At 35.0% G+C, this 24,771-nt stretch overlaps 1 protein-coding gene, 1 long non-coding RNA gene and 1 other non-coding gene across 3 annotated transcripts in view; 1 reads left to right on the top strand and 2 right to left on the bottom strand.

The window, feature by feature from the left end:
• Positions 1-35: 35 nt before the first annotated feature.
• LOC131954211 (ephrin type-B receptor 3) lies at positions 36-21,109 on the bottom strand. The gene is made up of 16 exons (XM_059317766.1): positions 20,765-21,109; positions 20,351-20,451; positions 18,934-19,092; positions 17,492-17,535; positions 8,376-8,531; positions 7,990-8,170; positions 7,731-7,863; positions 7,309-7,397; positions 6,940-7,110; positions 5,694-5,960; positions 5,197-5,434; positions 4,689-4,861; positions 3,963-4,107; positions 3,660-3,733; positions 1,255-1,273; positions 36-127 (listed from the first exon to the last, which is right to left on the bottom strand). Exons 2-16 carry the CDS (start codon positions 20,366-20,368, stop codon positions 36-38), a joined length of 1,959 nt encoding a protein of 652 aa, XP_059173749.1. The 5' UTR covers positions 20,369-20,451; positions 20,765-21,109.
• Trnal-cag (transfer RNA leucine (anticodon CAG)) lies at positions 6,284-6,367 on the top strand. The gene has a single exon. It is a non-coding gene; the product is annotated as a tRNA-Leu (tRNA).
• A 179-nt stretch (positions 21,110-21,288) lies between the features above and the next one.
• Positions 21,289-24,771, bottom strand: part of LOC131954187 (uncharacterized) — a 3,524-nt gene continuing 41 nt past the window's right edge. Inside the window, exons 1-4 of the long non-coding RNA XR_009388742.1 lie at positions 24,715-24,771; positions 24,444-24,572; positions 21,781-21,866; positions 21,289-21,494 (exon numbers count right to left, since the gene is read on the bottom strand). The exon at positions 24,715-24,771 is cut by the window's right edge and continues 41 nt beyond it. This is a non-coding gene — a long non-coding RNA (uncharacterized LOC131954187). The remainder of the gene's footprint in view (positions 21,495-21,780; positions 21,867-24,443; positions 24,573-24,714) is intronic.

The raw sequence follows: 24,771 nt of genomic DNA, 5'->3' as shown, positions 1-24,771 counted from the left end.
CGTAAACATCTGTTTTATATGTATGCATGTGCGTCTTAGTGTTTTTTACTTGCCTTTACATAAACGTGAAGTTTTTCACTGATGGCTTCTTTTAACTCCAATCTGGTACCAACTGACCTGCTACTGTCTGAAATATAAAAGTTCAGGTTAAACAATGTCGTATTCAATTGGAAAATATGGATCACAGAATGTCTTATATATATATATATATATATATAGCAATTATATATATATATACATAAAGCAATGTATGTGTGTGTGTTTGTTTGTTTATTTGTTTGTCTGTCTTTTATGCATTTCTACACCTTTCATCCAATCGCCATAAAACTTTGGGAAGTTGCTGATAATACTCTTGGGGAGGTTTCTGCGAAAAAAAAACAACAATAAAATTCGCAATTGTGGCGCTCGAGCAGGGCGCAGTTTGTTTTTTCTTTATATACGGTATATAAAAAATAAAGGTCGATTGCGGTTTGACACCGTTCATCCGATCGCCATCAAACTTTGGGGAGTTGATTAGAAAATTCCATTGGAGGTTTCTTCAAAAAAAAATATTTTTTTAATTTCGCAAGGGCGACGCCCTGGGAGGGTGCGATTGTTCGCTATATACGGTATATTAAAATGAAAGTCGGATGCGGTTCGATACCGTTTATCCGAGTGCCACAAAACTTTGGGGAAAATTCTACGAAAAGGTTTCTTAGGGGGGGGGGGATTTAATCACGCACGGGCGGCCCCTAGTAGGATGCGATTTGGCGCCCTGGTCTTTCCCGTTAGCGCTATGGTGCTTACGTTCGTTTTAAAAAACATTGATATAGACTATGCATAATATTGGGTTTTAGAGTCGTTCACTAAACATAATTAGACGCATCAATTCGTGCCCCAACAGGTTGCGCCTCGGGTTATCCCGTTAGCGCTATGACGTAAGAGTGTGATACAATATGGATAAGAAGTAGTATTATAGCAGTTCACTAAACTGAATCAGGCGCGTTCGACCGCGTCCCAGCAGGGTGCGATTTGCCCCGGGTTATCTTAGGAATTTTTTTTAACCCCGCGGCAACGCGCGGGGACGGGCACGCTGGTATACATATATAAAGTTTCCTTTTTATTCGCTACGTGTCTCGCTTATAATTGCCATAATTTTGTATCCGTCCTGTCATAATGTTAGGTGTGATGCTACATATCATTTTGTCTTTGTTTAACATTGACATCATACACAACAATTTAATAATTTAAACAACAAAAAAAAAAGATTCTTACAATTATTGCCCCGATCTCCCTGAAACCAAGATATATAACATAAAATTAGGTCATATTTAAATGAGATATAGCGTTTTAAAATTGAATGTTAAATATTGCGTAATGGAATAAAAATGTTGGAAAATATGTTTGAGCTCTAATATAATGTATGAAATAGCATGCACATATTTATAATATGTATATAGCCTACATATAAAACATAATGCAATATCAACGATTTTTATGAAAAATATTATGCCATTAGTTGGATATTTTCTTGAACTCTGATGTAATTTTATGACATTGTATGTTAATAGTTGTTAAAATTTGTAGGAATTTATGTAGAATATATTGTAAAAATAAACATGAATGAGTTGTATTAACTCAAAAATAAGAATCAAAATTGCAGTTTGTTAAATGTTAATTGATTATTTGATTGTTGCTATAACTATTAATTGTAAATAAAATTTCTGGGATACACACACACACATACACACACACACACACACATATATATATATATATATATATATATATATATATATATATATATATATATATATATATATATATATATATATATATATATATAAAATGTAATATCACCTTCAGAAAAACATCGTTTAACAGTTCAAGGTCAGACCAGAGGCATGTTTTCTCACATAAAGATTGTCAGCTTTTGTTAAGCGTAGAAAATTTTCAAAAAGTTATTTCAGGCACTTAGTGTCTGTACATCTGGATATTATTTTGCCTTGACCTCGGTAATTGACTTGGCAAAATGTGATAGGTCAGAATCAATGTTTTTGCCGAGGGCTGACTACGGCCGCGATAGACCACCACATTATATATAAATATATAGATAAACTAAATAACAACGTCAATTTGTGAGGTTGTAGACCAATGCCAGGGGTACCACAAAAAGACGTGTCGCCTTGAGGAATAATCGTTAAAGTGGTCAAAATCGACCAGACGTATTTTCTAATATAAATATTGTAAATTTATGTAAAAGTGAGGTGAATTTTCATAACGTTTTAACGCACTTTTACATCGTATTTAGATTTTGAAGCTTGTTCAAAATTAAATACCTTGTTAATTAGAGGGAAACGGTGTAAGTGACTTATGATTCACTTAGTCCTATACAATTTGTGAAATAATAAAATAATGTGTTGTTAGATACAGCGTTTAAAGTAAGATGTTATGTTGACGCATAAATTGCACCATCGGTTCTAAACAATTAACCCTCCCTTAAAATGTTTATGAAATGCTGCTCTTTTTTTAAAGCAAGAAGGATTTTAAGTCAAAGCGCTTGTCTTGTATTTATCATGTACGACATAGGCCTACTTTATCCTCTTGATTATCTATTGTATTCTTGATAGTCTGTTTTAAAAAAATTTGTTGTATTATATTTTTAAACTAGCCGTCGGTACCCGTTTCACGTGAATTATAGGCCTATAGGTATATTTTAAAATGTTTAACTTGTTTGAGAAAAATAATTTATAAAATAGTTATTGGTCAAAACGCAATGTGCATTACTACACGCTGAACGATATTAGTGACAAAGCAGGGAAATAACTAATTAGCTAAAAATCCGGCACATTTAGCATAACACAGGCACACACTGATTAAGTGACTTAAATGATTTTGATAAAAACTCGACTATTCCACGGTATTCTTCTTGTTTTTAAAGTGATTTATTTTTATTAGTTTTTTATCAATAGATCTATAAATTTAAATGAAATAGTTCATTTCTTCATCGGTAACCATACCATATTAAATGCGCTCGCTGATTAAGAGACTTAAAATAAAGAGACTTAAAAGATTTCTTTGAAAACCCGGCTGTTCAATGGTAGTCATGTTGTTTTTAGTAGATAGTCTAAATCCAGATCTTAGCGTCTACGTCTAGATTTTCCGTAGATCTAGTCTAGATTTAGAATCGAGATCTAGATCTATATCTAGAATCCAAATAGATAAAGTAAAAACTTATAAACGTTTAGGCCGAGAAAATCGTATTGTATACATTTCATAGCGTACGTAGCTCTAAATCATATTTGAATGAAATAGTCCATTTCTTTATTTTATTCTAACTTTGGAAGATGACGTCATTAGTTTCGTGCTCTTTTTTGTGTAAACATTAAGTGACGTCATTGTTAAATGCGCTCTGGTCCCAACTATAAACACTTTTCTGGTTTCACAATTAAAATTGTTTTTCTACATTCGAATACGCCTTTATTTTTTTATTTATCTTCTTTAAATAAAATGTTGGTTATACATTTAAAACATCTACCATATTATTTTCAACAAAGGTCCGTATCAAGTTCTCCAAAATATTTTGCGGACAGAGAGAGAGAGAAGTGCGCACATGGGCTTTTATATATTAGGATGTTTTTCGTATTGTATATTGTATTTGCAAGAACTGAAGAGCTTACCGTGGTAAAAAAGAAAGAAGACCGACGTTTGATCATCTCGGCGTCTTTAGCACAAATTTGCATTTCACTTTCGTCTTTAAAAAAATAATTTTGAACAATATAAGCAATAATCATAAGTACTCATATTTTAATATTTAGAATCAACAAACGATCAAGCCATAAAAAATACCAATAATACAGGGCGAAGAGAGATTGCAGAAAATTATGAGAAAATCAGCTATTGTGACCTATGGCCCCCAAGGGTTAGAGTTGATTGATTGATTAATTAATTGATTGATCGATCGATTGATTAAACAATAATACCTTTGGAAAAATGTATCAATTTTTTCTGCACCACTTCCATGGATGGTCTGCGTTTTGGATCCGTTCTGGTGCAGTCTTCTATCAGTCTGTAATGTTCGGCTCTCAAGTTTGTTTCTTTGCAAAGTCTAATGCTTCCATCACAAATCTGTTCAAATACCATGTTTAGTGTTTCAAATTTCAACAAAATCAGTTTAATTTTAAATTAAATTTAATGCAAGATTTTAGCTGAATGACAATTTGATTCAAATTTTCAATAGAATATTTGTACAAACAAACACATCAAGGTAGATTTAATTCACTTGTCTAAACATCCAGCGTTTCTTTTATGCATATTTTATGCACCGACCCTCCCCAACCCGAAGCTCGTCTATCGCTAACGCTCCCAAACGAAATAGAAATTATATACAAGATACATACTTCAACCAGTGTACACCCTTCCCCCAGAAATATAAACCTGCAACAACGAAAGTTTTACGAGCCCCCCCCCCTTCCCCCGAGAAGAAAAAGGTCTGAAAGAAACTCTGAATACATCCAGCTAGGTTCACTTCACTTCAGCTCCAACGTGGTATGAACTTTTGACTGGAACTCGATTCAATACAGTTTATTACAAAATATATGTTGACAACTTTTAAATCCGTGTTTTGTAAATGAGTAGGCCAACTGTCTCTTAAATGCTGTTACATTTTTTCAATATCAGAGTTATAAAATCCCACTGAATACATTTACCCTATTAGCACATTCCTGATCATCCATTTGGATATGCGAGTACGGCAGAAGTCCATGGGTCAACACTTCATACATCAAAAGTGCCAACATCCACACATCAGACATCTTGGAAACTTTAAACCGTTTCAAGGTCTCTGGTGCTGACCATCTGGTTGGTATTTTGCTGGTGTCATCTGTTTTAAAATATTTATCTCTCTCTTAGTTCACAAAAATAGTCACAATAAAAAAAAGCACAATATAATTGGTAAGTATTACAAACCGTGTATCACCTATGTAAAATATTTAAAAAAAAATTCTAACTTAATTATATTTGCATGATAGATCTAAATATATTATGATTCCGACAAAAGTTTTTCTTCAGTACAAAAAACTAAAGCGAATCTCAGCAAAATTTTAATTATATTTAGAAATAACATACTTTCATAAACGAGAACAGAAAAGACTTCCAGTTTTCTTTGTATTGGCTAAACCTTGTGACGTTAATCCGTGTTGTTACAAAAGAACCTACCAAGCAGTTTTTCACCATCTCCCTGTACAAATGTGGCGATGTAAAAGCCTCCAAGTTTCACACCATCTGCACCAATGAACACACTGGCTGCAGTCAGATTGGCGTGCACGAAATCTTTTGAGTGGCAGAAGGTCAAGGCCTCAGCCACATGGATCAGAATGTCCAGGAGCTCTTTTTGAGTGTAAGGTTGTCCATTTTCCATTTTATTCTTTAAACACTCCTTAAAAAAGAAAAGGCGCTAAAATGTGAAGTAGACAAAAAATTATAGTGACTTTAATAAAAGTTATGACTGTTGAAACTTCTGAAACGACACTTGATAAAAACATTTTTTGAGGTCAAAGAGCTGGCCACAAGCCCTAACTACATTCTCGGAGGGATGTCAGAAATAGCATAGACCACACACATATTCTTGCTTCAGAGGTGCATTCTTCTATTGACGTGTCAGCCGGATCAACTCACATTCGTCACACATCTCAAAATCTAAATACAGTTTTCACCTGCAGATTTTTGTGATGTTCCGTGATGTAGAAGAGTGGAATATTTTCATCTTGACAAGCCAAGATTTTGACAATTTTCTCGTGTTGCAGCTTGCCCAAACAGAACATCTGGTTCATGTGTTGCTGGGTGCTGTTGGACCTCCTGAAGTTGATGCAGTCAGAACTCCTGTGGCACTCCTCGGTCAGTTTGTGGACGTGAATGTCCACTGCTGTTCCACAATATTTCCCTTTGAGTTGGAACCATTCCTCTCTCACCAAACTAGACTCCTATAATTTAGGGAAATTGTATTTGATGAGAGTCTGTCTAACTTTTATTATACATTTTTATGAATTGGACATTTAAAAAAAAAACTATTTTAACACGTTTTTCTTAACTCAGCTTCGCGTTTGTTTGTTGTTAAAATTGACAACGAAAATTAGCCCACTTCTGATTGCTCTAGATATCTGAAATTCGGCATCCAGTCTATTTTCGCCTAACAATTTCAGATGCAATCATAAAAACTAGCAATTAGAGACCTAAATTAGCTTAATTAAATTACGCCCCTTCTCTGTTTAAAGCGTATCGGTAGCTCAAGAGGCCTTTCAGTAAAGTCAGGATGGCCGAGCGGTCTTAGGCGCTGCGTTCAGGTCGCAGTCTACTTCTGTAAGCGTGGGTTCAAATCCCACTTCTGACAATTCTGTATTTTTTTTTCTTAACTCAGCTTCGCGTTTGTTTATGGATTTGTTTGTTGTTAAAATTGACAACGAAAATTAGCCCACTTTTGATTGCTCTAGAGATCTGAAATTCGGCATCCAGGCTATTTTCGCCTAACAATTTCAGATGCAATCATAAATAAACTATATAAAAAACTTTTTAAAAACCACGTTTTTCATGTGTAGCAACGGACTAAAAAGGAGAAAATAAAATACTTAAAAAAAACTTTTAAAAAAAACACGTTTTTCTTGTGGACTAAAAAGTAGAAAATAAATTTTTCTTCCGACCCTAGGGGATTTACCAATGACTGCTCGTAGATTTTGTGCTTCCTCGAGCTGTGCAGGTTCTTGTGATGACTGTTCATACATTTGATGACAAAAAACGTGGTTCGGGCAGATTTATGATTAAAGCGAAAAGCACACAACACACGAATTTTGGAAATTTGATGGTGAACGTACCCACGTTTTTTGTCCCCAAGAACGTAGTTTTGAACACAATGCACGTTGTTATACAAAAGTCCTACCAGCGAAAGCTTTATTAGAGAATCCTTACCACATTTTTCTTGTCCACAACTAGGAGTGGTGTTAGTGACTGCTCTATTTCTTGGACAATGTAAGCAGGTAAACGTTCATTGTACAGCTGTTTTCTCTTGAACATGTCGATGAGGTTTCTGCGTATGACAGGTGTCACCTCAAACATAAGGGACACAAGCACGCGCTCCACCTGTGTACAGGTGCAAGTTTAATGTGAGGGATACAAGAACTACCTCTTTAGAACTACCTGTTTAGTGTGCTCTATTATACAAATCAGAAATCAATAGCTTGATGACTTAACGAGGATTTGTAAAACAGTAATTGCTATATGTTATACGTTATCAATAAAACTGGTATTGAAATCTGCTCTGAAGAGATTTTTGCTTACGTCTGGCGCCATATTTTGTTGCGGAAGGAGATCGATCAAACCAACCACCCCTTCACACAGTTTCGTTATGTCTGTCTCCGGTGTTTCTCCTGTGGGATTTTACCAACTTTAAATTGTTTCAATGAATTTTAACGAACGTTAAGTACATATTTTCAACAAATAATACAATAAAAGACAAATTATTTTAGTTTAAACGTATTTTAACAGAAATCTAAGTACATATTTTCAAATTATATATAATTGAATAAAAGATAAATTAAATTTGTCCAGAAATGAATTAAAAAAACAGATCTTACACGTTTCGTTTTTTACTTTCGGTTTCTTTTTTATATTCTTCACGTATTGATTATTAATTTACAAAAAGAAGAAAAAAAATACTGTTATGCATATATATGGCTACATGTTATATTGACGTTACATACTTAGATTACATAAAAAGTGAGTTAGTCCTCGAAACAACATCTGTACCACCGGGATCGCCATAGGTTTTCTCTTCGTGCTTTTCACACACTCCTCTAGAGAAGAGATCACCTCTAGCTCCATGCTAGTGAAAAGCTATTGTTTAAAGAAAATGTGGTTTAAAACGCTCTCAGTTTCTTTTGCAAAGGTTACTTTATACATATTTTATGTAAGTATTTTATAGTAGTATTTCTAAGGCAAGCTCTACAATGGTAAAAGTACCTGTTTTAAACAAAGAAAAACTGCAACAAAATGATTAGACATTTGTTTGCTGCAAAGAATGCCTTCCTGATCTTTACAATTTGAAATCTGGCGGGATATATCTTGAAGTTTACTGTATCTTAAGTTCTCCAAATTATAGAGACCTTCGTCTATAACGCTTACAAGTTTTTTATTTTTCTGTCTGAAACAGAAAGCTTGCTATTTTAATGTCAAGCATTTTAGACAAACATTATTAGCACATTTACGTTACAAATGACTTCAATAAAAACTGATGTAATTAATTAACAAGGATACAATAGTTATGATTCAATGAATTATGAGACAACAAAAAGTACAAGCATTTTTTTTAAATTCTATCATTAGTTCCTAGACCTCTGGGGTGTTACCTCATCTCAATACCAAAGATTCCATTTTCATTACTGGGTTGAGAATCTTTAGCACAGGAAACTGTCTCTATCTGAAGCATGCAGATAATGTTGAGCAACCTTTGAACCAAACACTCTTCATATTTATCTGTGGCTTGTGTTTGGTTAATCCGATCCCTACAAAAGTTAAAATAAGACTAGACTACCCGTCATCCCTTGGATAACTGTGGGTTTCGGGGGTCATCCATAAAAAACATCACGTCTGTCACTTATCGTCACAAAAAACAGACCCCACATTCAAAAAGATGTTTTTTATCTTTTAAAAACACCGAAAACACCGATTTCGGACTATCCCTTCATATACTGACGTCACAGATGACCTACTCAACTCTACTTCACCTGCCCAGTGTCCCGCCAAGTCCCAGACAACATGTTTTTATCGTTAAAAAAACGATTCCAGCCGAGCATGTCTCTGACGACACTATCCCTTTATATGCTTAGGACATAGAAACAGATGAACTCTACTTCACCTGCCCTGTATCCCGCCAAGTTCAGATAGGCAACTTTATCATTCACATCTAAAAAAAAAATAAAAAAAAAAAAATTGACGTGTTGGTCTAGAACCCGTGCCACCCGCATGAAAGCCGATTACACTAGAAATTTAGCTATTTAACTCGTGACGTCACTGATGGTTTTTTATTATCTATATACTACTAGAACTCAAGTTTGTTTACATGTTTGAATATTTTTTTTTTGTTTTTTTTGTTTGTCTGATCGTGTATTGTAAATAGTTCTACTCATTATGGAGAGCTGTAAAATAGTATGTAGTTAGAGAAAAATTTGTCTTTTCAGACAGACTGTTAATCACAAGTTTATTTAAAGACGTTAATTAATTTATTGATTTATTCATAGGTAGATTAACCACATTTTTTTAAAAAGATTAGAAAAACCACTAGACTCGACGAAACAGTGACGTCACAGTTTTTTGTTTACTTTTTGTACAATAAAATGGCGGCTTCCATCATAGGCCCATTCAAAAGTTTAACGCGCTCTAAATCTAATTTTCTGTCGGCCATAACTTTAACAATACGTCCTTTTGCTGATTTTATTACGTTCCAACACTTATATATCATTTAGTTTTACAATAAATTTCTCTAGCTCTACAATCTGACCAAGAAAGTTATTTGTAGATCTAAAAATATCATGTGACCAAGCAAGTTATTTATAGATCTAGATCTAGAATCTAGGTCAAACAAAAGATTAATTAGATACATACCAAAGATTAATTAAATAAAAATACAATCCATTATAAAATCATAATACATTTTTAGTCCTTAAATACTTGATATAAATCTATGTTATTTATCTATCTAGATCTAGATTCTAGATCTAGAATTTCTAGATCTAGATCTAGAATTTCTAGATCTAGAACTAGATCTAGATCTAGATCTAACTAGAGTTACGCAAATACTAGATTCTAGACTTAAGCAAACGAGTCGTAAAATCTAGATCTAGATAATTCTATCTAGATCTAGATAATTTCAGACCTTCTTTATTTTATATAAAACTTTGTTTGGCTAATTTAAGATAAAATTTAATTTGAAAGTTCTTACTACTAGACTTAGATTTAGATCTATGCGCGTAAATCAAGTTGCATAAGGAGACTCAAAGTATTAAAGTATAGTATAAAAATTCATGCGTGACGTCACGAGTAAATAGCTAAGTTGTTAGTGTATTCGGCTTTCATGCGGGTGGCACATGTTCTAGACCAAACCGTCAATGATTTGTTTTTTCAATTTTTATTTTATTTTTTAGATGTGAATGATAAAGTTGCCTATCTGAACTTGGCGGGATGCAGGGCAGGAAAGGTGAAGTAGAGTTCATCTGTTTCTTTGTCCTAAGCATATGAAGGGATAGTGTGGTCAGAGACATGCTCGGCTGGAATCGTTTTTAAACGATACAAACATCTTGTCTGAGACTTGGCGGCACACAGGGAAGGTGAAGTAAAGTAGGTCACCTGTGACGTCAGTATATGAAGGGATAGTCCGAAATCAGTGTTTTCGGTGTTTTTAAAAGATAAAAAACATATTTTTGAATGTGGGGTCTGTTTTTTTGTGACGATAAGTGACACTGCAGTAGCGTAGCGAGGGGGGGGGGGGGGGGGCGGGGGGCGGGGCGGACATATGTCCCCGGGCGCCGACCTTAGGGGGCGCCAAAATGGGTTGGAAAAATAAATTGAAAGGTTGAGGGGGGTGCAAATCGAAAGTTTGAAGGGGGGGGGGTGTAAATCGAAATCTTGAGGGGGGGGGGGGGGTGCACATCAAACGTTTGAGAGGGGGGGTTGCAAATCGAAATCTTGCGCGGGGGGGGGGGGGTTCAATGTTTGTCACCCTGGCGCCGGGAAGGGTCGCTACGCCTCTGAGTGACAGACGTGATGTTTTTTTGATGGATGACCCCCGAAACCCACAGTTATCCAACGGATGACGGGTAGTCTAGTATACTTTAATACTTTGAGTCTTCTAATGCAACTTTATTTACGCGCAAAGATCTAGATCTAAGTCTAGTAGTAGTGACTTTCAAATTAAATTTTATCTTAAATTAGCCAATTACATAGCTAAACAAACAAAGATTTATATAAAAAATGAAGGTCTGAAATTATCTAGATCTAGATAGAATTATCAATCATTAGACCTATTCTAGCTAGCTAGATCTAGATCTAGATAGATAAATCACAAAGATTTATATTAAGTATTTAAGGACTAAAAATGTATTATGATTATAAAATGGATTGTATTTTTATCTAATTAATCTTTGGTATGTATCTAATTAATCTTTGGTTTGACCTAGATTCTAGATCTAGATCTATAAATAACTTTCTTGGCCACCGGATATTTTTAGATCTATAAATAACTTTCTTGGACAGATTGTAGAGCTAGAGAAATTTATTGTAAAACTAAATGAAAAAGACAGTTGAAAATTTATATAAGTGTTGGAATGTAATAAAAACAGCAAACGGACATATTGTTAAAGTTATGGCCGACAGAAAATTAGCTTTAGAACGCGTTAAACTTTTGAATGGGCCACAAAGTCTATGATGGAAGCTGCCATCTTATTGTACTAAAAAGTAAACAAAAATTGTGACGTCACTATTCAGTCAAGGTAAAGCCATTGTTTGAAAAATTTAAAATTAATGTGGTTAATCTACCAATTAATAAATCAATAAATTAATTAACGTCTTTAAATAAATTTTTGATTAACAGTCTGTCTGAAAACAAAGAATGTTCTCTTCCTACATACTATTTTACAGTTCTGCATATAGCATAGATCCTCTACAGTAGTAAATCAGACAAACAAACAAATAAATAAATATTCAAACATGTAAACAAACTTGAGTTTTAGTAGTATACTAGAATACCCGTCATCCGTTGGATAACTGTGGGTTTCGGGGGTCATCCATCAAAAAACATCACGTCTGTCACTCAGAGGCATAGCGACCCTTCCCGGCGCCAGGGGACAAAGTTTTCGATTTGAACCCCCCCCCTCAAACTTTTGATGTGCACCCCCCCCCCACTCAAACTTTCGATTTGAACCCCCTCAACCTATCAATTTATTTTTCCAAACCATTTTGGCGCCCCAACATATGTCCCCCCCCGCCCCCCCTTCCCCCCTCCACCTCCCCACCCCCCCGCCTCCCCTTCCCCCCCCCCCCGCCTCCCCTCCCCACCCCCCGCCTCCCCTCCCCTACCGTCCCCCCCCCCCCCCTCCTCGGTACGCTACTGCAGTGTCACTTATCGTCACAAAAAACAGACCCCACATTCAAATATATGTTTTTTATCTTTTAAAAACACCGAAAACACCGATTTCGGACTATCCCTTCATAAACTGACGTCACAGGTGACCTACTCAACTCTACTTCACCTACCCAGTGTCCTGCCAAGTCTCAGACAACATGTTTTTATCGTTTAAAAAACAATTCCAGCCGAGCATGTATCTGACCACACTATCCTTTCATATGCTTAGGACAAAGAAACAGATGAACTCTACTTCACCTGCCCTGTATCTTGCCAAGTTCAGATAGGCAACGTTATCATTCACATCTAAAAAAAAAAAAATGAAAAAAAAAAAATTTCATTGACACATTGGTCTAGAACCCGTGCCTCCTGCATGAGAGCTGACTACGCTACCATTTTAGCTATTTACTCATGACGTCACAAGTGAATTTTTATACTATACTATGTGTCTCCTTATGCAACTTGATTTACGCGTATAGATTCTAGATCTAGATCTAAAAATAAGTCTAGTAGTACTAACTTTCAAATTAAATTTTATCTTAAATAAGCCAAACAAAGATTTATATAAAATAATTAAGGCCTGAAATAGATTCTAGATGTAGAATTTACATTGAATCTAGTGACCTACATCTAGGCTAGATCTAGATCTAGCTAGATCTAGGCTAGATTCATAAATTTCCTTCGATAGCTGATCTTTAGATCTAGAGAAATTTATCGTAAAACTAAATGAAAAAGACAGTTGAAAATTGATATAAGTGTTGGAACGTAATAAATACAGCAAAAGGACGTATTGTTTAAGTTATAGCCGGCAGAAAATTAGCTTTGTAACGCGTTAAACTTTTGAATGGGCCACAAAGTCTATGATGGGGTCCGCCATTTTTATTGTACCAAAAATGTAAACACATCAAGGGACGTCACTATCCCCACAAAGTTTATTCAAAGTATTAACATTTTTAAAAAAATACGGTTAATTTAACTATGAATAAATCAATAAATTAATTAACGTCTTTAAATAAATTTGTGATCAACAGTCTGTCTGCATTAAAAAATTATTCTCTACCTGCATACTATTTTACAGCTTTCCAGATAGAGTCGAACATATCACAATAGTCAATCAGCCAAACAAACAAATAAATATTCAAACATGTAAACAAACTTGACTTTTAGTAGTATATAGAGTAAAACTAAATGAAAAAGACAGTTGAAAATTGATATAAGTGTTGGAACGTAATAAATACAGCAAAAGGACGTATTGTTTAAGTTATAGCCGGCAGAAAATTAGCTTTGTAACGCGTTAAACTTTTGAATGGGCCACAAAGTCTATGATGGGGTCCGCCATTTTTATTGTACCAAAAATGTAAACACATCAAGGGACGTCACTATCCCCACAAAGTTTATTCAAAGTATTAACATTTTTAAAAAAATACGGTTAATTTAACTATGAATAAATCAATAAATTAATTAACGTCTTTAAATAAATTTGTGATCAACAGTCTGTCTGCATTAAAAAATTATTCTCTACCTGCATACTATTTTACAGCTTTCCAGATAGAGTCGAACATATCACAATAGTCAATCAGGCAAACAAACAAATAAATATTCAAACATGTAAACAAACTTGACTTTTAGTAGTATACTAGAATACCCGTCATCCGTTGGATAACTGTGGGTTTCGGGGGTCATCCATAAAAAAACATCACGTCTGTCACTCAGAGGCATAGCGACCCTTCCCGGCGCCCGGGGACAAACTTTTCGATTTTAACCCCCCCCCCCAAGATTTCGATTTTCAACCCCCCCCCCCCCCCCTCAAACTTTCGATTTGCACCCCCCTCAACCTTTCAATTTATTTTTCCAAACCATTTTGGCGCCCCAACATATGTCCCCCCCGCCCCCCCCCCCTTCCCCCCTCCACCTCCCCCCGCCTCCCCTCCCCCCCCCCCGCCTCCCCCCTCCCCCCCGCCTCCCCTCCCGCCCCCCCCCCCCTCCTCGCTACGCTACTGCAGTGTCACTTATGGTCACAAAAAACAGACCCCACATTCAAAAATATGTTTTTTATCTTTTAAAAACACCGAAAACACCGATTTCGGACTATCCCTTCATATACTGACGTCACATGTGACCTACTCAACTCTACTTCACCTGCCCAGTGTCCCGCCAAGTCTCAGACAACATGTTTTTATCGTTTAAAAAACGATTCCAGCCGAGCATGTCTCTGACCACACTATCCTTTCATATGCTTAGGACAAAGAAACAGATGAACTCTACTTCACCTGCCCTGTATCCTGCCAAGTTCAGATAGGCAACTTTATCATTCACATCTAAAAAAAAAAATATTGAAAAAAAAATATCATTGACATATTGGTCTAGAACCTGTGCCACCCACATGAGAGCGGGCTACGCTACCAACTTAGCTATTTACTCGTGACGTCACAAATGAATTTTTATACTATACTTTTGAGTCTCCGCGCATAGATCTAGTCGTAGTAACTTTCAAATTAAATTTAATCTTAAATTAGCCAAACAAAGATTTATATAAAATAATTAAGGCCTGAAATAGATTCTAGATGTATTAAGGCCTGAAATAGATTCTAGATGTAGAATTTACATTAAGTCTAGATCTAGAATTTACACTGAGTCTAGTAGTGACCTAGAATCTAGATCTAGGCTAGATCTAGGCTAGATTCATAACTTCCCTTCGACAGCTGATCTTTAGATCTAGATCTAGAGAAATTTATCGTAAAACTAAATGAAAAAGACAGTTGAAAATTGATATAAGTGTTGGAACGTAATAAATACAGCAAACGGACGTATTGTTTAAGTTATAGCCGGCAGAAAATTAGCTTTGTAACGCGTTAAACTTTTGAATGGGCCACAAAGTCTATGATGAGTCCGCCATTTTTATTGAACCAAAAAGTAAACACATCAAGGGACGTCACTATCCCCACAAAGTTTATTCAAAGTATTAACATTTTTAAAAAAATACGGTTAATTTAACTATGAATAAATCAATAAATTAATTAACGTCTTTAAATAAATTTGTGATTAACAGTCTGTCTGCATTAAAAAATTATTCTCTACCTACATACTATTTTACAGCTCTCCAGATAGAGTCAAACATATCACAATAGTCGATCAGGCAAACAAAAAAACAAACAAAAAAACAAATAAATATTCAAACATGTAAACAAACTTGACTTTTAGTAGTATATAGATAGATAGATTAATAGATTTGAAGTAGCATATATATATATATATATATATATATATATATATATATATATAAATATATATATATATATATATATATATATATATATATATATATATATATATATATATATATATATATATATATATATGTATGTATGTATGCATATATACATTTATAAGAGAGAGAGAGAGAGAGAGAGAGAGAGAGAGAGAGAGAGTAATAGTAGGCTAAAAGTAGAATTTAAAATGTATTCATTCGTTTAATTGTTGCATGATTATAACATTATTTAAAAATCTGTTAATTTACAAATATGATGTTTAATCGAACACTAATTAGTTGTAAAATTGAGTATTTAAAAAATAATCTATGCCCTTGAAGAAACAATTATTTTAATTACAAATACAATCAATAAAAATAACCATTTTGAAAATTTCGACAGTCAGTTTAACGATTAAAATACTAGTTGTGCCCAGCAAATAATGGTCTTGTGCTGTAGCAAATGATGATGTTTTCCTTCAAGAAATAAACCGTCATTGTTAGTGGCATGACGTGGATTAGACCTTGTCATCGCTAAAGCTGGACATGTCAGGATTAAAAAATCATTTGTAATATTTTTTTTACATTGTGACGTGCGTAGATTTCTTTTTAATTTTAGTAAAAAAAAATGTAAAAAAGTACGTGGTGTTTGACTTACTGCTATTAGTGCGAATATAAGTGTGCGTATTTAATTATATCTAGAGACTACAAGCAAGCACTATATGTGAAGAAGTCCATATTTATAACATACCATACACAACATAATAATGTACCATAGGAGTTGTATTTTAACATCAGCCCAACATGATAATGTACCATAGGAGTTGTATTTAAACATCCCGTCTCTATTGTAGATGCGTCATTGAGCTCATTAACTAACCACGAGACTTTTTATTAATCTTTAAGAACCAAATCCGTTTTTTTACTGGGAGTCAGCATTGAATTTATATCACTCAATAATTTAAATTACATTTTATCACCACTGCATAAAAGAAAAAAGTACGAAACATAAAAGCATAGCGTCATTTTATTTTTTTCGATGGGCAAAATCAGCTAGTATACTTTAAAATGGCGACGCTGTTCGATGAAAATGTTTGCGCGTGACGTATACCCGTGATTTGCTACGGTGTGCACAGAGAGTGATATTTTTAAGAGGACAGAAAAAGGGTAAACACTAAACAATTTTTTCTAATCACTTGTAAAATAAGCTTGAATTTTAAATGATACATGAAATAAGGGAAGAAACGAACAGAAGGGAGAACCGAACCTCAACCCGGATGACGCCACGAACCACATACTAAACCCAACCACTGGTTCTATATTTAACCTACCCAATTTCTATCCACCCCCACGCAATGTCAACTTTTGCTTGCCACACCACTCACGCCTTCCAGTTGCACTATAACTTGACAACTACCCAAGTTCAGCCCATTCTCTATCCCTTTGACACCACTAAAACGATCTAACCTTGGCCCACTACCTTCCAGAGATTTATAAATCAATTTCCTGCTATACTAATAATCGCAACTAGGATCAACAGGCAATTTTCTTCACACTGGTATGCATTTTTGCTCTATAGGCAGCGACCCTTAGAGTTTGGTGTTCAAGCACTTAATTTTAGCGCGAAACAAGTCTACCGTAGCAAATGGCTAACCCTTGAAGTAAAACACTTTATTTTAGGGATCCGTTGGAATAGTGGAAGGGGAAGGGGGTGGGTATCCCTGCACACGCCACTGATTAGATAACAGTAGAAAGTAGAGTATGTTATATTATAGAAGAATGTAGTCGAATTTAAAAGCGTATAGTGGAAATGTGTAGAATTTAATAGCGCAGGAGATGTTAGTAGAATAGAAGAGAATAGACTGGAAACTAAACTCTACGACACCACACACTGAACCACACCACAGCCCAACCCATCTCACAAACAACACTGCAACACACCACACACTAAAACCCACACCCAGCAACCCCGTATATTTTGATATATGTAAAGCACCTGTATAAGTATGCTATTATTTTAACTACAATGTTTGCACCCAAGGCTATATTTTTAGTATATAGGTGTTAAAGCATTGTAAAATAAACAGACTGCATAATACCTCAACTCTTGAAAAAACTGCGCCAGTAAATGTTGAGTGTGATACTAGAATATTTTTAATAGTAAATGGCATTTTACATTTTGTACAATGGTAAGGAACACATTATATTACTTTTATATTGAAGTGTTTAAAGTATTTGTATTTGACCAAAGTTTATTACATACAAAAAGTTTAATAACTACTTCCAACTGAAATACTTAGATCTACGGGAATGTAAGGTATGGTATGGTTGAAGTTATTTTCGGCAAGCTTTTTAGCGCAATTTTCATACTGACAATTGCGATTATTAATTCGTTATTTCTGGATGGATGGGATGGATGTGTGTCCGCAGCTTTAAGTCGTATCTCCTCCTCAACGAAGCAATATCGAGGACTAGTTCCAAAAGCAAATATGTTAAGCAAGTTCCGAGGATGATTGTGGGCCAAAAAAATTCCCTGAATTCCTTCCTGCATTTCCCGGAAAAGCCAAAAAACTCGAAAAATGCAGTTTTTGGCCCATATCTCGGCAACCAGACCACTTAGCGACTGGAAACATTTACCAATCGATTTCTGCCATAATTTAGAACAATATTGCCGAAGAAAGTTTTCAAAAATATCCTTTTGTTCGGTCACAAAAAATTAATTAAGGAAATTGCGCTTAAATTGTCACTAGACTTTTTATTAGCTTGTTTGGTTCGCAACGTCTGTTTGTTTATTTGTTATGTTTGTAGGTTTGTGGCAAATCTTGTTACTCAATTTTGAACCACCTAAAATGCAGAGATTTCGTTTCAAAACTAAGGGGAGATAAAAAAAAGATACTATCACACGATAGATGACTCTATTAAAAAACAGAAGGGGAGATAATTAGCTAGACGCAATCACCCCAACAGTCTGGCGAGTTGTGGTTCACGAGAAGGCTACTAGGGGCAGATAATATAGTTTTAAAAATGATTTGAAACTAAGGGGAGGTAACAAGATTAAGAACTACCCTTCGCTTGATCAGCTTGTTGTTGTCTGTAAATTGTGGTCACGGACTGATGCTTTCACGGGGCAGCTAATAGTTTTTAAGATATCGCGAGCTACTGATGGCGTTTTAATGCAAATATTGTAGTCGTGTCGACTTCATAAAACAAATTTGCTTACTTTAGTAGGAGCTTTGGCCGCCCATGACATCTTTTACATATTTTAGCGACAAAAGCTTTTTATTAAAGAAAGCCAATTAGTTTTATGTTCGTATTGTCCTTGCATTTTTAAAGCTTGTTACTAAAATACTATAAAGATGTTTATATTTGTTTGATTGAAAGTTGACAATTATAAAAAGTAACATTTTTTAAAATGTTGAGCTATCATATTTTCTTTTAAAGGTTATTTTGTAAATAAATACATTCTTTCGAGTTAGATATTTGTTTTATTATATAGAACAATACATTCTTTTAACCCGCAGTTTTTTAATGATGGACTTACCAACATATCAATGTCGACTTTGTGCTGTGTGATTCGCCCTTTGAAGAGGAGAAGCTCGAGTGTATCAAGAGCTCTACTCTGTATCAGGACATTCCCAGTGTTGGCGGCAATTAGAGCAATACAGTCAGTGGAGCAGTGTTGGCTAAACTCAGGTAACATCTGGGTTTAACATAAAGTAGAGCAATACAGTCAGTAGAACAATACATATCTAATATATAAAGCTCAATTCTGTATGTAAAACATATGTTTGTCGTGGATCTTCGATGGATTTAAGTGTTAGATAATTAAAGTCCTTATGGTCTAAATTTACGAGTTAAAAAATTAATATTGAAAGTTTTGGGAAATAATTTTCATTTATCAAACTGAAAGTAATAATTTTCGGCATGTTCATTAAACACAAGTTTTAAAAAAATATCATCTTTTACAAAAATTCTAATTATGTCTTTATTTAGTCCTATAGCACTTACTTCCCATCGATAAATTAGGAAAACACAATTACTTCCCTTTATAAAACCATTGCATTAGTGGAAAAGAATTTACTTTTTATTACTTTGTTTTGGTGTTGGGAAAAAAAAATTACATAATTAGCGGGGATTGATCAAGTGCAAATGTTGTAGGTATTTTACGGATAAGCTTGGAGTATTATAATTGATCATTAAATTGAAACAGGCGCGTTCTTTTAAGTGAGTGCAAAAGACTATGAATAAGTTGGGGTACTATAGTCGTTTATTAAGCTAAAACAGGCGATTCCGCCCCGGGCTAGACTGTGAGCACTTTGCGTTTATGTTCGCGTTAGTGTTTTCTTTGTGTTTAGGTTGGGTTTGCGTTAGTGGTTGCGGTTTGATTTGGTTCGTTTTTGTTCTTTCTTTTTTCGTTTTTTATTGTCTTTTTTCTTTGGGTTTGTATTTGTGTTTTTGGTTGGTTTTGCGTTTGGATTTGGTTTGTTTTCGTTTGCTTTTTCGTTTTTTTTTGTGTTGTTATTGGTTGGTATTGGTGTTTGTGGTAGGGTTTGTTGTTAGGTTTTTGTTTTCGTTTGCTTTTTTGTTTGTTTTTTCTTTGTGTTTGTATTGGTGTTTGTGGTTGTGGTTGGGTTTGTTGTTAGGTTTTTGTTTTCGTTTGTATTTGTAATTGTGTTAGCGTTATGTTTGCGTTTTGTTGTTTTGGTTTTGGTTGGTTGTGGTTTTGGTGGGCAACGCCGGGTTTATGATGATTGCTAAACACACAGGTGATGGTCCTTAACAGAAAGGTTTTACACAGAAGCCAGAGCAGGGCCTGGCCGGGACGGCTAGTATTAAATAAATTTAACGTAAATTAGAGCTATACAGTCAGTCAGTATTGGTTAAACTCAGGTAAAATTTTTATTGCTAGAAATTTTTTAAAATATTAGCAAAGTGCAGAGAGATAAATGAAATCTTACCGACTGCACAAAAAACATGACATTTACTTTCAGACTTTCTTCATTTGTTTCAAGGTCTTTTATAAGGTCCGCCAGGTCGGACAGTGAAGTAGTGTTTGTAGCTTGAGGAAATGTAGATTTAAAAAAAATATTATTAATACCTTTTAGTATTTAAAAGTTCGTTGATAATTTTGGACAGTAAATAATATATTAAGTATAAAAGACGTACTAAAAAGAAATGTTTGAATGTTAGAGATGGTATTAGCAGAACATTTCAAGGGTACTATTAGATTTCAATGCTGGGTTGTCTGGGTTCTAATTGTAGCCTAGCAAAACGTGTAAACTGGAAACATTTTGCAGGGAAATTTACATTTACATTACCAAGAGCAGCCACCAACAACATATTATTTACTTATGTTATTTAATTATACTCACTGTTAATGATTTTGCTGTTTTGATGTCTAACTGCGGCTAAACTAACCCTCGTTTTATTTTTGTTTACATTGTGGCCCACGAACTTCACCAAACTGCTGTCAGTTTCAAAGCATAAATGTTGGTGTGCTAGGGACAATTCTGCGAAATTCTGTAACACAATTCTTTCTCTCCTCTCAGAACTTTGTCTAAGTAAACTTGAATTCCTTCTGCCATCTGAACTTTTCTGAGAAATCTGTTTGAAAAAACGTTGGCTTTGTGTCTGAGAAATTGGTCTGTCTAGACTTTGGTTATGTTGGCCTTTATTATCTGCCAATTCATCTTTGTTTAGGGCGGGTGGCGAGTTCAACGTTTGGGTTAAGATCTGAGCCCCTCCATCCGTCAACAAACGAAGGGGATTGTTGGGGTTTTGCGTGGGGGAAGGGGTCATCGCTGGGTGGACTCCATGCCCCACTGAAATAGGTGGAGTGGTCATCGCTAGGTGGACCACTTGGCCCACTGAGCTGGCGGCTGAAACAGTATTTTGATCGACATTCCTTGTGTGCGCACTATTGAAGAGAAAATTGTTTAAAAACTCAGCGATGTTGTTGTCATTGGTTGCCGGGCAGATGGTGAGGTTATCGAAAAACTCCTCGAACTCAGGGGCACCACCTTCTGCTGTGTTTCCGTAGTGGACACAGTACAGTTTGTTGGCATCATTTAGCATGTACTGGTCTAAACTGTGACGCTTTAGCTGAAAGATAATCGTCTGTCTGCTTTTATGATGTATATATATATATATATATATATATATATATATATATATATATATATATATATATATATTTATTTATAAGATAAGAACTCAATAAAATACACAATTAGCAATCAGCTCCCTTAACCACTCAAACTTCTGCACACACACACACACAAATCTTTTTTCTAAAGTAATTAAGTAATTGTTAGAATAAGACCTTGATTTACTTTCCGTTCTTAATTTTAAAATCAGCAATTTTTCACTTTCAAAATATTGAACTAACCTTATTATAGAATTTGGGACATTTATGCAGTACGACACATCGGCAGGAATCAAATTGCTGTCTATATGTGTTTGCAAACAGTCCTCCTGTAGTTGGAAGTAGGTAATGAATAGATAGGTTAGCCCGATACCAGAAGCACGACACTAGCTTTTGTGTGTGTATTGTGAATGGTATTTAATGGTGTATTGAATGGGTATGTGTGTTGTGAAATTTGTATTTATAAAAGAAGAGCCGTTTCGGTCAGGCCCTGCACTGGCCTATGTGAAAAACCTGTCTGTAAAGGACCATGACATTTGTGTTTAGTAATCAGCATATACCCGGCATTGTCCACCCTAACCACAACCAACCAAAACACAAAAAACATAACACTAATGCAAACACAAACCCAACCACAAACGCAAACACAAGCACAAAGAAAACACAAACACAAACGCAAACAAAAAAGCAAACAAAAACAAACCAAATCCAAACGCAAACACAAAACCAACCACAAACGCAAACCCAACCCAAACACGAAGAAAACGCAAACATAAACGCAAAGTGCTCTCAGTCTAGATCGGGGTGCCAAATCGTACCATGCTGGGGTGCCGGCGGAACCGACTGTAAATCGCACTATGCTGGGGCGCCGGCGGAACCGCCCGTTTCAGCTTAGTAAACGACTATAGTACGCCAACTCTTTAGCACTCACTTAAACGAACGTAGGCGCCCTAGCGAACACGGGAAGGCCCGAGTCGCCAAATAGCACCCTGTCGGGGCCCTCGAGATCGCCCGGATTTGATTAACTTAAAGATTATAATAAACTTTTTTATCCATAGTCTATCGCACTGTTTAAAACGAAATTATGCCCCATAGCGCTCACAGGATAGTGGTCGTCTGTGTCAGTTCTATATTTAGACAGCACAATAAAAGATGGCATGAATCAACGCTGTTCTGTTTAGTGTTATCTATGGAATATTAGATCGTTGTACGTTGTCCTTTGACCCTGTCCATATCTCACATTCATACCAGTCTGTCCCCGCCCATCTCAACCAGTCTAGTCCTGGATGTTAAAAACCTCTCTCACTAGTCATACAGTTTTTTTTCCACCGCTAAGTGCGCCAAAGCCCAACAAACTCAATATAAATAAAACTTTAATTAGCATCAGAAGTGTGTTGATATCATGAAAATAATTGAACGAATTTCAGCTGAACTAAATTAATTTAAATGATGTGATCGTTTCAGCATGCCTACATTTATCTAAAGTAATGTAACTGTTTCAGCATGCCTACATTTATCTAAAGTAATGTACTGTTTCAGCATGCCTACATTTATCTAAAGTAATGTAACTGTTTCAGCATGCCTACATTTATCTAAAGTAATGTAACTGTTTCAGCATGCCTACATTTATCTAAAGTAATGTAACTGTTTCAGCATGCCTACATTTATCTAAATTAATGTAACTGTTTCAGCATGTCTACATTTATCTAAAGTAATGTAACTGTTTCAGCATGCCTACATTTATCTAAAGTAATGTTACTGTTTCAGCATGCCTACATTTAACTAAAGTAACTGTTTCAGCATGCCTACATTTATCTAAAGTAATGTAACTGTTTCAGCATGCCTACATTTATCTAAAGTAATGTAACTGTTTCAGCATGCCTACATTTATCTAAAGTAATGTAACTGTTTCAGCATGCCTACATTTATCTAAAGTAATGTAACTGTTTCAGCATGCCTACATTTATCTAAAGTAATGTTACTGTTTCAGCATGCCTACATTTAACTAAAGTAAAGTAACTGTTTCAGCATGCCTACATTTATCTAAAGTAATGTAACTGTTTCAGCATGCCTACATTTATCTAAAGTAATGTAACTGTTTCAGCATGCCTACATTTATCTAAAGTAATGTTACTGTTTCAGCATGCCTACATTTAACTAAAGTAAAGTAACTGTTTCAGCATGCCTACATTTATCTAAAGTAATGTAACTGTTTCAGCATGCCTACATTTATCTAAAGTAATGTAACTGTTTCAGCATGCCTACATTTATCTAAATTAATGCAACTGTTTCAGCATGTCTACATTTAACTAAAGTAATGTAACTGTTTCAGCATGTCTACATTTAACTAAAGTAATGTAACTGTTTCAGCATGCCTACATTTATCTAAAGTAATGTAACTGTTTCAGCATGCCTACATTTATCTAAAGTAATGTAACTGTTTCAGCATGTCTACATTTATCTAAATTAATGTAACTGTTTCAGCATGTCTACATTTATCTACAGTAATGTAACTGTTTCAGCATGCCTACATTTATCTAAATTAATGCAACTGTTTCAGCATGCCTACATTTATCTAAATTAATGTAACTGTTTCAGCATGTCTACATTTATCTAAAGTAATGTAACTGTTTCAGCATGCCTACATTTATCTAAATTAATGTAACTGTTTCAGCATGTCTACATTTATCTACAGTAATGTAACTGTTTCAGCATGCCTACATTTATCTAAATTAATGCAACTGTTTCAGCATGCCTACATTTATCTAAATTAATGCAACTGTTTCAGCATGTCTACATTTATCTAAATTAATGCAACTGTTTCAGCATGTCTACATTTATCTACAGTAATGTTACTGTTTGAGCTGACCTAAATTTATTTCAGTCAGGTAACAGTTTCAGCTTACCAATTTGATTAGGTGCGACCACGTGACCCAGTGTTCTAGAAGCTTCCACAAGTCTCCTCCTCCCCTCCACACAGACTTCATTCTCGCAGTCTGGGATAAATATTCCCGCCATTTCGGGCAGAAGATTTTCTGAATGAACAGTGGTATAAATCCTTCATTAAACTTATTTCTTTTTTATTCGTACATAGACGATTTAAATGAAAAGCTTGTAAAAATCGTACAAACTGAGTACATAAAACAGTAGTAGAAAATATCTTATATTTAAACATACTTGCTATTGTGTTTAGTCATTTATCATTGTGTCGACACCTTACATAGTTATTCGCCC

The sequence above is a fragment of the Physella acuta genome, unplaced genomic scaffold (assembly GCF_028476545.2).
Source record: "Physella acuta isolate Inbredline_101_S28 unplaced genomic scaffold, ASM2847654v3 ptg000979l, whole genome shotgun sequence".
In the NCBI taxonomy this organism is placed as follows: domain Eukaryota; kingdom Metazoa; phylum Mollusca; class Gastropoda; family Physidae; genus Physella; species Physella acuta.
Note: the sequence above shows the minus strand (reverse complement) of the source record. Positions and strands in the feature narration are given on the sequence as shown.

Bases quoted from the DNA above. Each gene is read 5' to 3' on its own strand.
- LOC131954211 (XM_059317766.1), bottom strand. The intron at 7,398-7,730 runs GTATGTAACGTC...AAAATCCCACAG, and splicing joins TCACTTTTTATGTAATCTAA to GAGAAACACCGGAGACAGAC. The intron at 5,435-5,693 runs GTGAAAACTGTA...TTCACATTTTAG, and splicing joins AACATCACAAAAATCTGCAG to CGCCTTTTCTTTTTTAAGGA.